The 12,125-nt window shown below is 51.2% G+C and overlaps 1 protein-coding gene across 2 annotated transcripts in view; it reads left to right on the forward strand.

Moving 5' to 3' along the window:
- The window catches only part of MARCO (macrophage receptor with collagenous structure), a 34,827-nt gene extending 23,769 nt beyond the window's left edge, over positions 1–11,058 (forward strand). For both annotated transcript variants that reach the window (XM_067739906.1, XM_067739907.1), the window contains exons 9-13: positions 7,066–7,110; positions 8,037–8,135; positions 8,887–8,931; positions 9,419–9,595; positions 10,791–11,058. In XM_067739906.1, coding sequence (XP_067596007.1) covers positions 7,066–7,110; positions 8,037–8,135; positions 8,887–8,931; positions 9,419–9,595; positions 10,791–10,921 — 497 coding nt within the window. In that variant the 3' untranslated portion in view covers positions 10,922–11,058. The remainder of the gene's footprint in view (positions 1–7,065; positions 7,111–8,036; positions 8,136–8,886; positions 8,932–9,418; positions 9,596–10,790) is intronic.
- Positions 11,059–12,125: the final 1,067 nt, after the last annotated feature.

A 12,125-nucleotide genomic window follows, 5' to 3' on the forward strand; every position in this document is an offset into this window, starting at 1 on the left:
AGAGCAGAAGGTCACACTTGAGTTAGACAACCCGGATGCCTTCACCCCAGAACCATGTTAGACACCTACACCAGGGGCAAGCCCTCTCAGTTTTCATTGAACAAGTGGTCAACGGATTGATTTTTTAAAACAAATGCGACTTGACCCAAATCCTTCAAGTTCACAGCGGCCCCTGGTGGGGTTAGCAAAAGGTAGGCAGTGCAGGAGTGATGGAAGAGCTCGAGCTGAGTCTTAGAGGATGAGTAGAGCTTAGCCACGTGGGGAGAGGAAGGCAAGTCCAGAGAGAGGGAACCGAGCAGGTGAAGTCTTGGAGGGCGAGGGAGGGCTCTGTAGGCGCGTGTCCCTGGAGTCCAGGTCTAGGATGTGGTAGAGGCTCAGGAGCTCTGGCCAGAGAGCTGGGCCATGCCACCTCCTGAGCCTTGGACTCTGGACCTTCGACCTTTGGAGTTTCCTTGATGCTTGTCAGCAGCCCTGGCACAAGCAACTCCTATATCCTGGCCCTTCCAATCCATCCAGCCTCGGAGCTGATTTCCTTTTCACAGATGGTGGGTCAGTGCAGGCAGGGGCTCTGCTACCTGATGCCATATAAATGCCACTTGAAGGCCACCAGCAAGTCTGGCCTTCCAGAAAGGTTCCATCTGGGTGTGGTGGTCAGGTGACCCCGATTAATTGGCTGCCTCTTCCTGATTTTATACTTCCATCTTCCCTGACTCCAGATCTTAGGGTGCCTGACTCTGAGGCTGTCTTACCACTGAGTTTTCTGCTTGGCTTCATGGAGATGTTGGCTCTTCTCCCTCAGTTATAAACTGGGAGCCCCGCCACCCGACCCCACCACTGCCAGGCTAGTGATTATTGACTAAGCAAGAATATGGGTGACAAAACATGATTTTACCCACAAGGGGCACTGCACCCACTCCCCAGGCCCCTGAGCCTGCGTCTCCCACTGAAGGTGGAGAATCTTGCCTGCACTCTGCATCATGGGAGGGTTTGCATAATAAGAGCAGCTTCTGACGTGAGCATTTTCATGACAGCCCAATGGAAAACACACTTTCGTTAGTGCTATTTCACAGTAAGAGATGCGGCATGGGTTGGAATCCAGGCCTGGCTGATGCAAAGCTTGGGGCCTCATCCATTATACTCTGTCATGCTGCCTTCCTCTGCGGGCAGCCTGAGCCCTCCCCCACCCCCACCAGGGCACTCCGCTGAGCGGCACCTTCTCCCTGTACCCAAGTCCTGGAAGGATCAGAGCAGAAGCTGCAGCAGCTTCTTCCACTCTTAGAAGGAAACATGGAGCTCTCAGGCCCTGTTATGGCTCTTTGTTATTCACCTAAGATCCCACAGACACTCTTGGCCAACTGTCTGGGAATCACTTTAACTCCATTATAGAGTCCCTGCATATCTGGTGAGCACCTTTATGGGAACCTCCATCAATCAGGCCTAGTGGGAAATACCAACCAGGCAGATTCTAAGGGTTATTCCTGAATTCCAGCTGCCCAGGTAAACATGGTGAATTACATTTTCAATTTGGGGCGTGTGATGATTACAACAAATTCCAAATTGCATATGTTTCCCGCTCAAACCCAAACATTTGTCTTGATCGAGTAGCTGATGGTCTACATAGACATCTCAGGAGGGAATTCCCTTAGGACCATAAACTGGCTAGCCGTAGCCAGGGCTGTATTTTCTCCTGAGGTCATAGGTTAATGAACTTTTGGAAAGGTCAGATTCTGCAGTGGGAGAAGGAAGGGTGGGTGGTGAGTGGGAGCCAGACCATCTCCTCGTGGAAGACAATGCTTACTTGTCAATGTCAGGATGTTGGTATTCCCCAGACTAGAGGTACTGAGGTGTTGGTTCAGTTTTGATCATATCAAGCCAGTTTTTCAAACAGATGTATTTCCCATTTTGTAAATAAAATCATTAATCTCACAGGAGACTGTCTAGCAGTATGGCATGAAAACAGAGAAATTCTGGTGGGTTGGCTTAAATTAGGTAACAGCTAGATCTCGTTGTTGTGCATTAATTACCAAAAGTAAGAGGTCTGTTTAGTACTGATGACGCCTCCAAGCCAGGCACTGTGTTTGGGCCTTTCCTCCCGTGACCTTAGTTCATCCACACAGCTGAGTTTCATCATCCCTACCTCACAACTGAGGAAGCAAAGGTAAAACCTTTCCTCAGGGTCTCACAGTTAATATGCACTGAGTCCAGGAGTTAATCCCAAAGTTTGATTCCCAAACTGTGCTTTTCTAAATTTTGTTGTGTAGAATAACATAGAGTAGAGGACTCAGAGAAATCAGAATTGCCCGCACCTCTCACCCCACAGTAGATGGGTAAATCCTAGCTTAGTCACCAAATCTTCTTGCTGCTCTCTAATCACACTCCAACCCATTCTGGTGGAACGTTTCCCCACGTTCACACCCCTTGAGAAAGATTAAAGATAAAGATGGCAAAGAGGAGACTCCTTCCATTCTGTTGGGAAGATAGACTGCATAGTTTATTTAAGCAGGACATTATCACCGAGAAGAACTTTCTGTAATGGTAGTTTCCTTCACCGTTCATAAAACAAGGTTTTATCAAACCCCGAAAACCTAGTTTTTTCTCACCTTTGATCTTTCAAACGATTGCAGAATCATTTGACTTTGGGGAAAAAAAAATTGCAAAAAATCCACAGCAAAACAGATTTTAGCTCTAAATCCTTTGGCCATTTTGAAAAGGAAAATTTGTTTGGAAATAAGGAAGGGCTCACTTCAACTTGTGATCACGGCATTTCTCTTTCTACCATCTCACCTTATGAAATGAAGTTAGACACAGCCAAAACACTGAAGCTCCAAAATACCAATCTGATCAAAATTTCTGCATCGCAACAATCTTCATGTCTAAAATATAACAAGAATCTGAATCTTCTATGTCCTTTTATGTTTCTCTTGAGGCAAAGCCAAAGTGCAAAGAACTTGAAATCTAGTTTCTCATCTGTCTTTTAAGACGCGTTTTACTTTAAAGATAAGTAACAAAGAATAACCCATAATAGCAATTAAGCCCTATATCATGAATATAATTTCTCTGTTGATTTCATTCCCCACGTCTAAGTATTGACTTAGTCCAAGAATTTATTAAAGTCTACCAACTCATATTACTAAATTGTCACTTAGAGTTTTCCTCGTTTTCCTCTAAGTTTCTTAGAGACATCTGAAGAAGTCTACATGCGTCCCAAATTTGGGTCCCCTACCTACCATCTTACTTCTTGTTATACAGCTCAATGTGTTAGGTATTAAATTAACCCAAAATTTGCCAGGCTGCACTTAGCCCGTAAGTTGGGATGGTATTTAAGGAAGTTTCCTAACGTACTGGAAGTTTCTACATTAAATCAGAGTGAGGAGGCCTGTGCATCAGTTTGGACTTGCCAACTAGCTAGGTGATGATGGGTTGGTACATGACTTCCAGAGCCTTGGTTTCCTCCTCTGTGGAGTGTGGGGAGAGTTCTAGAATAATACCCAGGTCCCTGCCAATCTGCCAGCACTCTGGGTTTGAAACAGGCAATTTTCCCTTCACGCAGGGACCTTCTAAGATTTTAGGCAGAGCACCAGCTGAACACAAAACAATAGGAAGGCATGTGCTTTCTAACTAAACTATTTTCTTGGGGGAAAATTGTTTCTATAAATAAGCAGCTTGCAAATAAATATTTTGAGCCCTTTCAGCGTGATGAGTCTGTGACACCCAGGGAATCCCAGTTTGCTTGTGGTTAAGAGGACAAACCCAGCATTCATTCCCTTCCAGGGAAGGTTTACAACATGAACTTCTAAATTCTATTTTTCAGCCATTTCTCCTTCTCCCTGATCCAATCAGGATGCTGCCTTGATGTATAGTGAAGTCATTACTGGTCCCTGGATCCATGCATAGCCACTCAGCGAGCACCTCTCAAGAGTCCAGTCCTGGAGAGAAATCACACCCCCAAAAATCACACAAAACTCAATTCCAGTTTCCTTGCCTTGAAGAGGGGAGTTTTTTTTTGTTTTTTGTTTTTGTTTTTTTTTGCGTTATGTGGGCCTCTCACTGTCGTGGCCTCTCTCGTTGCGGAGCACAGGCTCCGGATGTGCTGGCTCAGCGGCCATGGCTTATGGGCCTAGCCGCTCCACGGCATGTGGGGTCTTCCCGGACCGGGGCACGAACCCGTGTCCCCTGCATCGGCAGGTGGACTCCCAACCACTGTGCCACCAGGGAAGCCTGAAGAGGGGAGTTTTGAAGACATAAACCTACACCTATTATACACATCTCAGAGGGCATTTTATCAAGGGCCAGTGGGTTACGGGAGAGCTTAGACAGGGGAGGGGCCGTGAGTTCCTCAGAGATAGGAAGGCTGCTTGGAGGACGCGGGCTGTCAGCTGGTCCCTGAAGATCGAGTGAGATGTGTTTAGGGCAGTGGTTACTCAAACCATGGTCCCTGACCAGCAGCATCAGAAAGACCCAGAAACCTGTTAAAAATGCAGCGTCTCAGATTCCCAGCCCAGATGCAGTGAATCAGGAACCCCGGGGCGGGGCGGGGGGGGGGCTTAGCACGTTGTTTTTAACAAACCCTGTGCTGGCGATTCTGACGCTCACTCTAGTTTGATGACTTATTTAGGAGTAAGAGATGGCCTAAGGCCACTGGGAGTCTTTGGAACTAGGTGGAGAGCCCACGTGAAACTCCAGGAAGTAGTGAGCTGGCATGCTGGTGGCACACAGGCAGCCACAGTGCCCAGTGGGAGGCCAACCCTGGGTCCTAACCCCAGCGTCACCACTCCCTCCCTGTGTGACGTGGGATAAATCACCTAGCGTCTCTGAGTGTGGACTTCCTCCTCTGTAAAGAGGGAAATGGCACGACCTCGCTGGGAAGCTGAGAGATGCATGTGAAGCTCCTGGCGTGGTGCCTAGTGCAGTGCAGGCAGCAGCAGAGGTTGAGTCCTCAAGAGGTGGGGGGCTGGGAGGGAGGGTGTGAGAAACGAGGTGGAAGGGTCAGGCCTTGGGGACCATGGCCCTAGTGAGCAGGGGCTCCCCTGGGGCTCCTGTCTGTATAGGACATTTGTTGTTCGGTGCTCTGGAGACTTCTCTGGTGGCAGAGAGGCAATAAGGGGAGATCCCAGTGCCAGGTGTCCCTCAACCTTGGGTCTAGGGACAGTCTCTTAAGGTAGAGATCTGTGCAATATGGGACCCTTTAGGATGTGACAGAGAGGGTCAAGAGTCTAGATATGAACCGTTTTTCTATTTAATAACCAAAGACATGTTTCTGAATGTGGTTTCTCCTCCCTCATCTTGACACCTGCAATTCAGGTGCAGGTAAGCAGAGAGGACACATCTACTGCCCGTGCTGGGCCACCTGAGGTCAACAGCAAACATCTGGTGGGGGGGGGCTTGCTGGGCAGCAAGCCTGGAGCTCCTGCGGGGGCTTCAGCCCCAGTGTCCCAGGCGCTGTCCGCTGGAGGAGAGACAGACACATGCCGACAGGGCCCTGGGGTCCTCGTGGTACCGCTTGTCAGACACGAGGCTTAGTACGTGACACAGACAACTTCATTTCAGTCTGACAACCAGCCAGAGGCTCAGAGGAGAAAGGTGAGGCTAAGGGAGAGGGAGCCTGGCTCAAGGTCACGGAGGCAGACGCAAGCCCAGGCTCTCTGACTCTGGCCCCTGTGCTGCCTTGGGAGGAAGTACGTCAGCCACGGGCGAGGCCAGAGAAGGCTTCAGAGGCAGCAACATCTAGCATCTTAGCAGCTTTCACAGCCTTGATCCCATTCCCCAGGGGACCAAAGCGGTGAGGCTTTCCAAACCGAGGGACTGCAGTGGGCACAGCTGGCGCGGGGTGAGCTGGGGCCTGTCTGCCAGGGCCAACCTCGAAGGTCCCTCCAGCTTTTAGAAGATGCTCTCTGAGCCCCATTCTGGTCCTCAACTCAAACATGAGGGGCAGAACTAGTTGCCCTCTCAGATCTTTCCAGGGCTTCCCGCCTCCTTTGTGCCCCGGCTTGCAGCAGCAGCTCCTAGCTCCTCGGCCCTCGGGCTCTCCTCCCCAGGCAGCGCCCGGCCTCAGACGAGCCCTCTGAAAGGCTGCCAGGAGCCAGGACTGCTTGCTCATTATTCCAAGGAGGGATCCTGAAGAGGCCCACCAGGCCCCTCGCCTGCCCTCCACTGACCAGCACACAGTAGGTGCTCAGGAAAGCCAGGAACTGAAGTGGAAGGCAGGAACTTCCTCCAGGCAATTGGCAATGAGGGTAACCGAGTTCCTTGTGGTCTCTAGTGATCATCAAACGGGTGGGTTCTTGGTTAAGACTGAGCTGGCGTGGTGGGAGGGATACTAGTCAAGAGCATGGTGGGAGTGCATTCCCACTGTTACCCTCTAGTAACTGTTACTTCGTGGTCAATAATGAGCTTTAGTTTCCCCAAGTTTGTGTAACTGTCTTGGAGAGTCCTGTTTCTCTGAGAGACCATGGAGTTGCTAAACCAATAAATTATTATCCCACAATAAATTATGACTCAGCATGGTGCTGGGGATACTGGGTCTTCCACGTAATTTAGTGAATAAAGAGATGAATGGGAGGAAGGAAGAAGGATGTTTAGCTACACTGGGGGCCACAATGAAATAAACCAATAAACGCTATGGAATATCTACTGAGGGTGACGGCCCCCCCAAAGCTCCTATTGGCCACTGAGTCTCCTCCACAGTCTTTTAGAAATAAAAATAACTTTATTTTCAAACTATCTCTCAACTCTTTTTCAATAAAATGCAACAGAAAGGAATGGGATTGAATTTAGACACCAAGTCAGGTTATTTCTGGACAAGGAAGGCCAGCCACTGAGTCTGGGGTCTGTCCATCTAACCTAGACTCTCATCAAATACATTTCTATTTCACCCCAACACACGTCCCCATTTATCTGCAGTCTGTCTACATTTATGCTCTGCTAAAGAGGCTTTAAACAATCGTGGAGAACCAATGTGCCTTTCCTTCTGCATTAATCAGACAGAAGGTAGAGGTTGTCTAAGATTAAAAGAGTCTAATATCTACGTTTTATTATCTTCTCCCCTTTTTTGTATTTTGATCTTAGGACTTCAAGGACAGAAAGGAACAAAAGGAGAATCAGGAGTCCCAGGTAAAGTGCCGGCTTCATTTTCATTTCTCACAGTGATGACTGGAAGGGCTTGTGCTCCAAGGGTGGGTCTTGTCGACCCTGAAATCACGGCGGTAACCTCAGTAACCTTTCCCCAGAGTGTCTCTGCCTGCAGGGCTCTATCGCTCCAGCCTCAGACTCTTTGGGTGACAAACCTGGGGAAGGGGTGTAGAGAGAGGGGCGGGGGCAGAGGGGGTGGAGGGTAAAGAAAGCCAGGACAACTGCCCCTGGTGGTGGCTTCAGGCGGCACAGCCGCAGAGGACCTGGGTGACCTTCCTCTCCAGTTGCCAGGTTGGTTGCATGGCCTCTATCTGCCTGTCCACATCTGCTTCGGTCCATCTCCCTCTACCCTTTGGCCCCCAAGGTGCCCCCCTCTTCCTGTTGCTTCTCACGGGGCTATCATCAAGGTCCTCGTGGGCCCCCGCCTTAGCTAGTAGCTGGTTACTGCGCCCTGCCCACGGCATCTCTAGTCTTCTCGCCAGCCCTACCCTGAGAAGCCAAAGCGACACTCCCCAGACACATTTCCTGAGCAGTCTTTCTTCCACCTGAGCTGGATATTCTATCCCTATTCTAACTTACTGAAGGGGAAATTGAATGCTAGAAATGTTCTAGCAAATTCTCCTAGAATGGCTAGAACGTCCACACAATTATGCCATCCAATGAGGAACAACAGCCTTGGAATACTGTCCGCGATTTTCACCCGCTCGCCCTCAACCAGAGTTTACACAGGAGTCGGGGGATCAGGGCAGTGCCCTGCCCACCCGGGCTGAACATTCGAACAGCCCATTGATGTGGGCAGGGGGGAACCTGGTGGTTTAGGACAACTCAGGCACTAAACACCAAGGCCCTTGGTCCCCCTTGGAAAGCAGAGCAGAGCATCTGATGGAGGTGGTCTCTCTCCTCCGCAGGCCCTGCAGGCATGAAGGGAGAGATGGGAAGCCCAGGCCTGGTCGGCCTCAAGGGGGCACCTGGACCAGACGGCCGAAAGGGAGAGCCCGGAGCGAAAGGTAAGGCCTCGGTTTCTGATGTGAGGGTTCTAAGGAGAGGCCTGTCATAAGGTGCTGGGAGTTTTCAGAACCAGAAGGGTAGAGGTTTAGTGGCTCTGTGGCCAAGTCCTGCGCTGGGATCGCCCTCAGCGCTGAGCTTACAGAGGAGAATAAGGCACGGCCGGGCACTCCGAGTGGCAGGCCGGTGACCATGCACTGGCATCACGCCCAGTCAGGCCCTGGACCACACAGTCGCCATGACTGATGGCAGGAGAGACTTCTAACTCCATGTCTCTTGAATGTTCCTCTCTAATAGAGCTTAAATCCTTCCTGCTGTGGCTCAGGCCCATTTCTTCTCCTTTTTTTTTTTTTCTTGCGGTACACGGGCCTCTCACTGTGTGGCCTCTCCCGTTGCGGAGCACAGGCTCCGGACGCGCAGGCTCAGCGGCCACTGCTCACGGGCCCAGCCACTCCGCGGCATGTGGGATCTTCCCGGACTAGGGTACGAACCCGCGTCCCCTGCATCGGCAGGCGGACTCTCAACCACTGCGCTGTCAGGGAAGCCCCAGGCCCATTTCTTCTTGCTCACCCATGGGATCCCACGGCACATCCAGTCCCCATGATGCCAGGTGGCTGGCAAAGCTGAAGGAGGGAGTCTGACCCTCACCCCTCCACCCTCCTGCCCGCCCCTCCTCCCCACTGCTGGCAAAGGAGGGCAAGGGGGTCCTGGCTTGGTTTCCTTCGAACTGTGTGGTTTTTCTCCTCATGATAGGATCTTCTGGGCTGAAAGGAGCAAAGGGAGAAAAAGGTCAAAAAGGTAATTGCTATTTCTGTTCTCTTTAATGTGTGTTTCAGAGGTTACTCTGTACTTGAAAATTGTAGGTGTGCTAGGGGGAGAGGCCTTGGTTGTCAGAGAGATTCCTCATTTGGGGGGAAAGCTAAGGGCTTGTCCCTTGAATAAGCCTGCCCGTGGCACAGAGCCACAGATAACACCTTCCTCCCTCCCTCCCTCCTTTCTTCCCCCTTTTTTATCGACAACACAAGGCTAAACATGGTGGGCTGGATTTGCAAGGCCAGCTGCAGAGGGACCTGTCCCCATGGCCTCGTACCTGCAGGCCCAGGTGCACAGAGCCGCTGGTTGTGCTGGTGCCAGCATGTGGGATCTTCCCAGCTGTGGTGGCAGCCAAGCAGGAGGCTTCTTTGCCCTAACTATAGGACTTCCAGAAATGAAACGGCAGAGCCTACATTCACACAAAGCCCTGGGCTGCTTCCCTCACCTCTCCCGTGTGTGTTTTGTCATCCAGGCGAATCCATGGTATCCGTCCGGATTGCTGGCTCTAGGAACCGAGGCCGGGCTGAAATTTACTATAATGGAGCCTGGGGGACAATTTGCGATGATGACTGGGACAATTCAGATGCCACCGTCTTCTGCCGCATGCTGGGTTTCTCTTCGGGAACTGCCGTTTTCAACGTGGGAGCTGGTAAGTGAATCGATCCTCAACCAGGAGCCTCTTTCCTTGAGGTGCTGATGCGGGCTTTCTCTCCCTGGTAGGGTGTTGGCAACCATTGGTTGCAAGTGACTCAGCTTGGTTGCGTTAAAAGAAAAGGATTGGTTCAAGCAACTGAAAAGTTCTGCAGCCCAGGACCCCAACTTACATCCTTCAGACTTGGCAGCCCCAGGAGAAAGAAGGCTCTCTTCCCCAAAGGGACAGCAAAGGCTTGTTTGAGTTGCTGTCTGTCCAGCCCTAAAGCCAGAATGCCATGTGTCGGAGGGTGTTTGTGAGGGACACTCTCTGGACAGCTGAGGGGCTGGAGCTGGGAGAACAGAGAAGGATGCAGGGCAGGCAGCACAGTGGTCATCCCAGCTCTCTGGAACCTGAAGGTCTAGGTGGCCCAAGCTTGATCATCTTCAAGGAGAAGGTGTGAAGGGAAGAGAAAACGAATCAGAGCAGGGACCTCCTAAAATCAGTTTTGGAAAGATGTCCTCGGGTGCTAGAGACTCAGCTACGTCTTGCAGCAAAATGTTTAGACTTTCAACAGAAGAGTTAAGCCCCAGGCCTGAGACCATTTCTGAGCTGATCTGACAGGGACACTAGGCCCATTTCTCCTGCCTCCACCCCAAAATGTTCTCTCCCCTTACCCCTCCCCACAAGCCCACCAAAATGCATACCTACTTTTCAATCTGAGTCCAGTTGGATTACAAAACTCCTTTAAAATACACATTCTCCTCAAACAGATTAAGCCTCTATAGATGGTCACACTGTAGTGTCAATTACGGAAATCAAATCATCCGGTAATTCCTCTGAGCTCCTGATCTGAAATCAGTTATATCAGAAGGAAGGCGGTTTGAGGAAGGTGTGAGTGATTTAGAACACGTGAATAGCCTGTTTACAAAGGCATTTAAGGAAGAGACAAACCCTGGAGATCCTAGGAGGAGCTTTCAGATCATGCTTGGGTTACATATTAAATACTCGGATGAGACTTTTGTCAAAAGGTAGAAAGAGCAGAGGCAGAGCCATCGTAAGAGAGCAGACCAGCCATCAGCACGGTGGGCCTGGGCACATGTGGGAGAAATTGGCAGTCTAGCTCCCTGTGGAAGACCCTGAGGACAGACAGGCTATGCTGCTTGGACCCTAATCCCACGCTCCTCTCCCTCCTTGCTTTTGCTGTGTCCAGGCACTGGGACCATCTGGCTGGACAACGTTGCGTGTCAAGGGTCGGAATCGAGCCTGTGGAGCTGCAGCAAGAACAGCTGGGGCTCTCACAACTGCAACCACAGTGAGGATGCGGGTGTGGACTGCAGATGACCCCACAGACCATTCACTGCTCTGCCCCCAGGGCGTCCACAGCCAAGACACTCAGCCCACGAGGGGAGGCCGTGCTCTCTGAGGGGCTTCCTGGGGTGGCTGACAGCCTCTGAAGTGGGCTTGCTAATAAAGCTCAAAGCGCTACCTGGCACCGCCCTGCGCCGTGGCTGGAATCACTAGCTCGTCCCTCCTGCCCACTCCCTGCACACAGCCTTTCACTGAGTCCTAACGTTCCCTGCACCCCCATTCCCACGCACGGGGACAGTGGAGTCTCAGCTCAGAGCCGGGGAGGCTGAGGGTACGGGGGGGTGCTGAAATGCAATGCCGAAAGCGAGGCTCACCTGTAGACAGAAGTAGTCATGACCAGCCTTTCAATCAATCCGACGTAGCATCTCTGCACAGCAGCGGGCTCTCCCTCCAGCACTGGAGCTGCTCGGCAGCAAACGAAGAGGCCGCGCGTAGCTGACACCAGGTTGCATGGAAAATAGGAAATGTACGATTAAGCATGAAAATTTGTTCTCATTGGGATGTGAGCTCCATAAATGCAGTAAATATTTATGGAATGAACGACTGAATTAAACCAAGAAGGTAGAGCAGCTCACCCTCTCTGGGAAATTTGGCCTCCCTCTCCCTTTGCAGTCTTCCCCTGGGATACATATTCTCTGAGCGCAATCACATGCTCTCGCCCTCTCCCTCCAGGTGCTGTAAATGGCTCAAGTAAATGTGAAATCTGGGAGAGTGGGGTGCATGGGAAACGGCTCTGAGGCATCACTGTTCACACTTGACCTGTAAGGAGCTCAGCCTCAGGGCGTTAGGAGACCTGCCCAGGGACACTTGTAAATGGTGGGACCGAGGAGGCGCGGCAGAAGGGCTGGGAGATGGAGTGGACACCTCAGGGCTTTCTGCCTCAAGAGCTCAACCAGCCACCCAGGACCCAATATGCACTTTCAGAGGCTGCAGGGGCACACTCAGCACCAAGGGCAGAGCTGCAGGGGGACGTGAGGGCTCTCTGGCCCTCGGCAGGGAGAGGGGCATGGGACGGGGGGTTGAAAGCTGCCTGTCTTCATTTGTCAGAAACCTCTATAATGATGCAGGTTTTCCTGGCACTTTGCGATAGGGGAGTGGTAGGTCAGTCAGGGAGGAAAGAGGACATTTTAAGCCCTATCAGGGGGTGCTGGGATATAATATTTTGCAAATGGTAACT

The sequence above is a fragment of the Pseudorca crassidens genome, chromosome 6 (genome assembly GCF_039906515.1).
Source record: "Pseudorca crassidens isolate mPseCra1 chromosome 6, mPseCra1.hap1, whole genome shotgun sequence".
NCBI lineage: Eukaryota > Metazoa > Chordata > Mammalia > Artiodactyla > Delphinidae > Pseudorca > Pseudorca crassidens.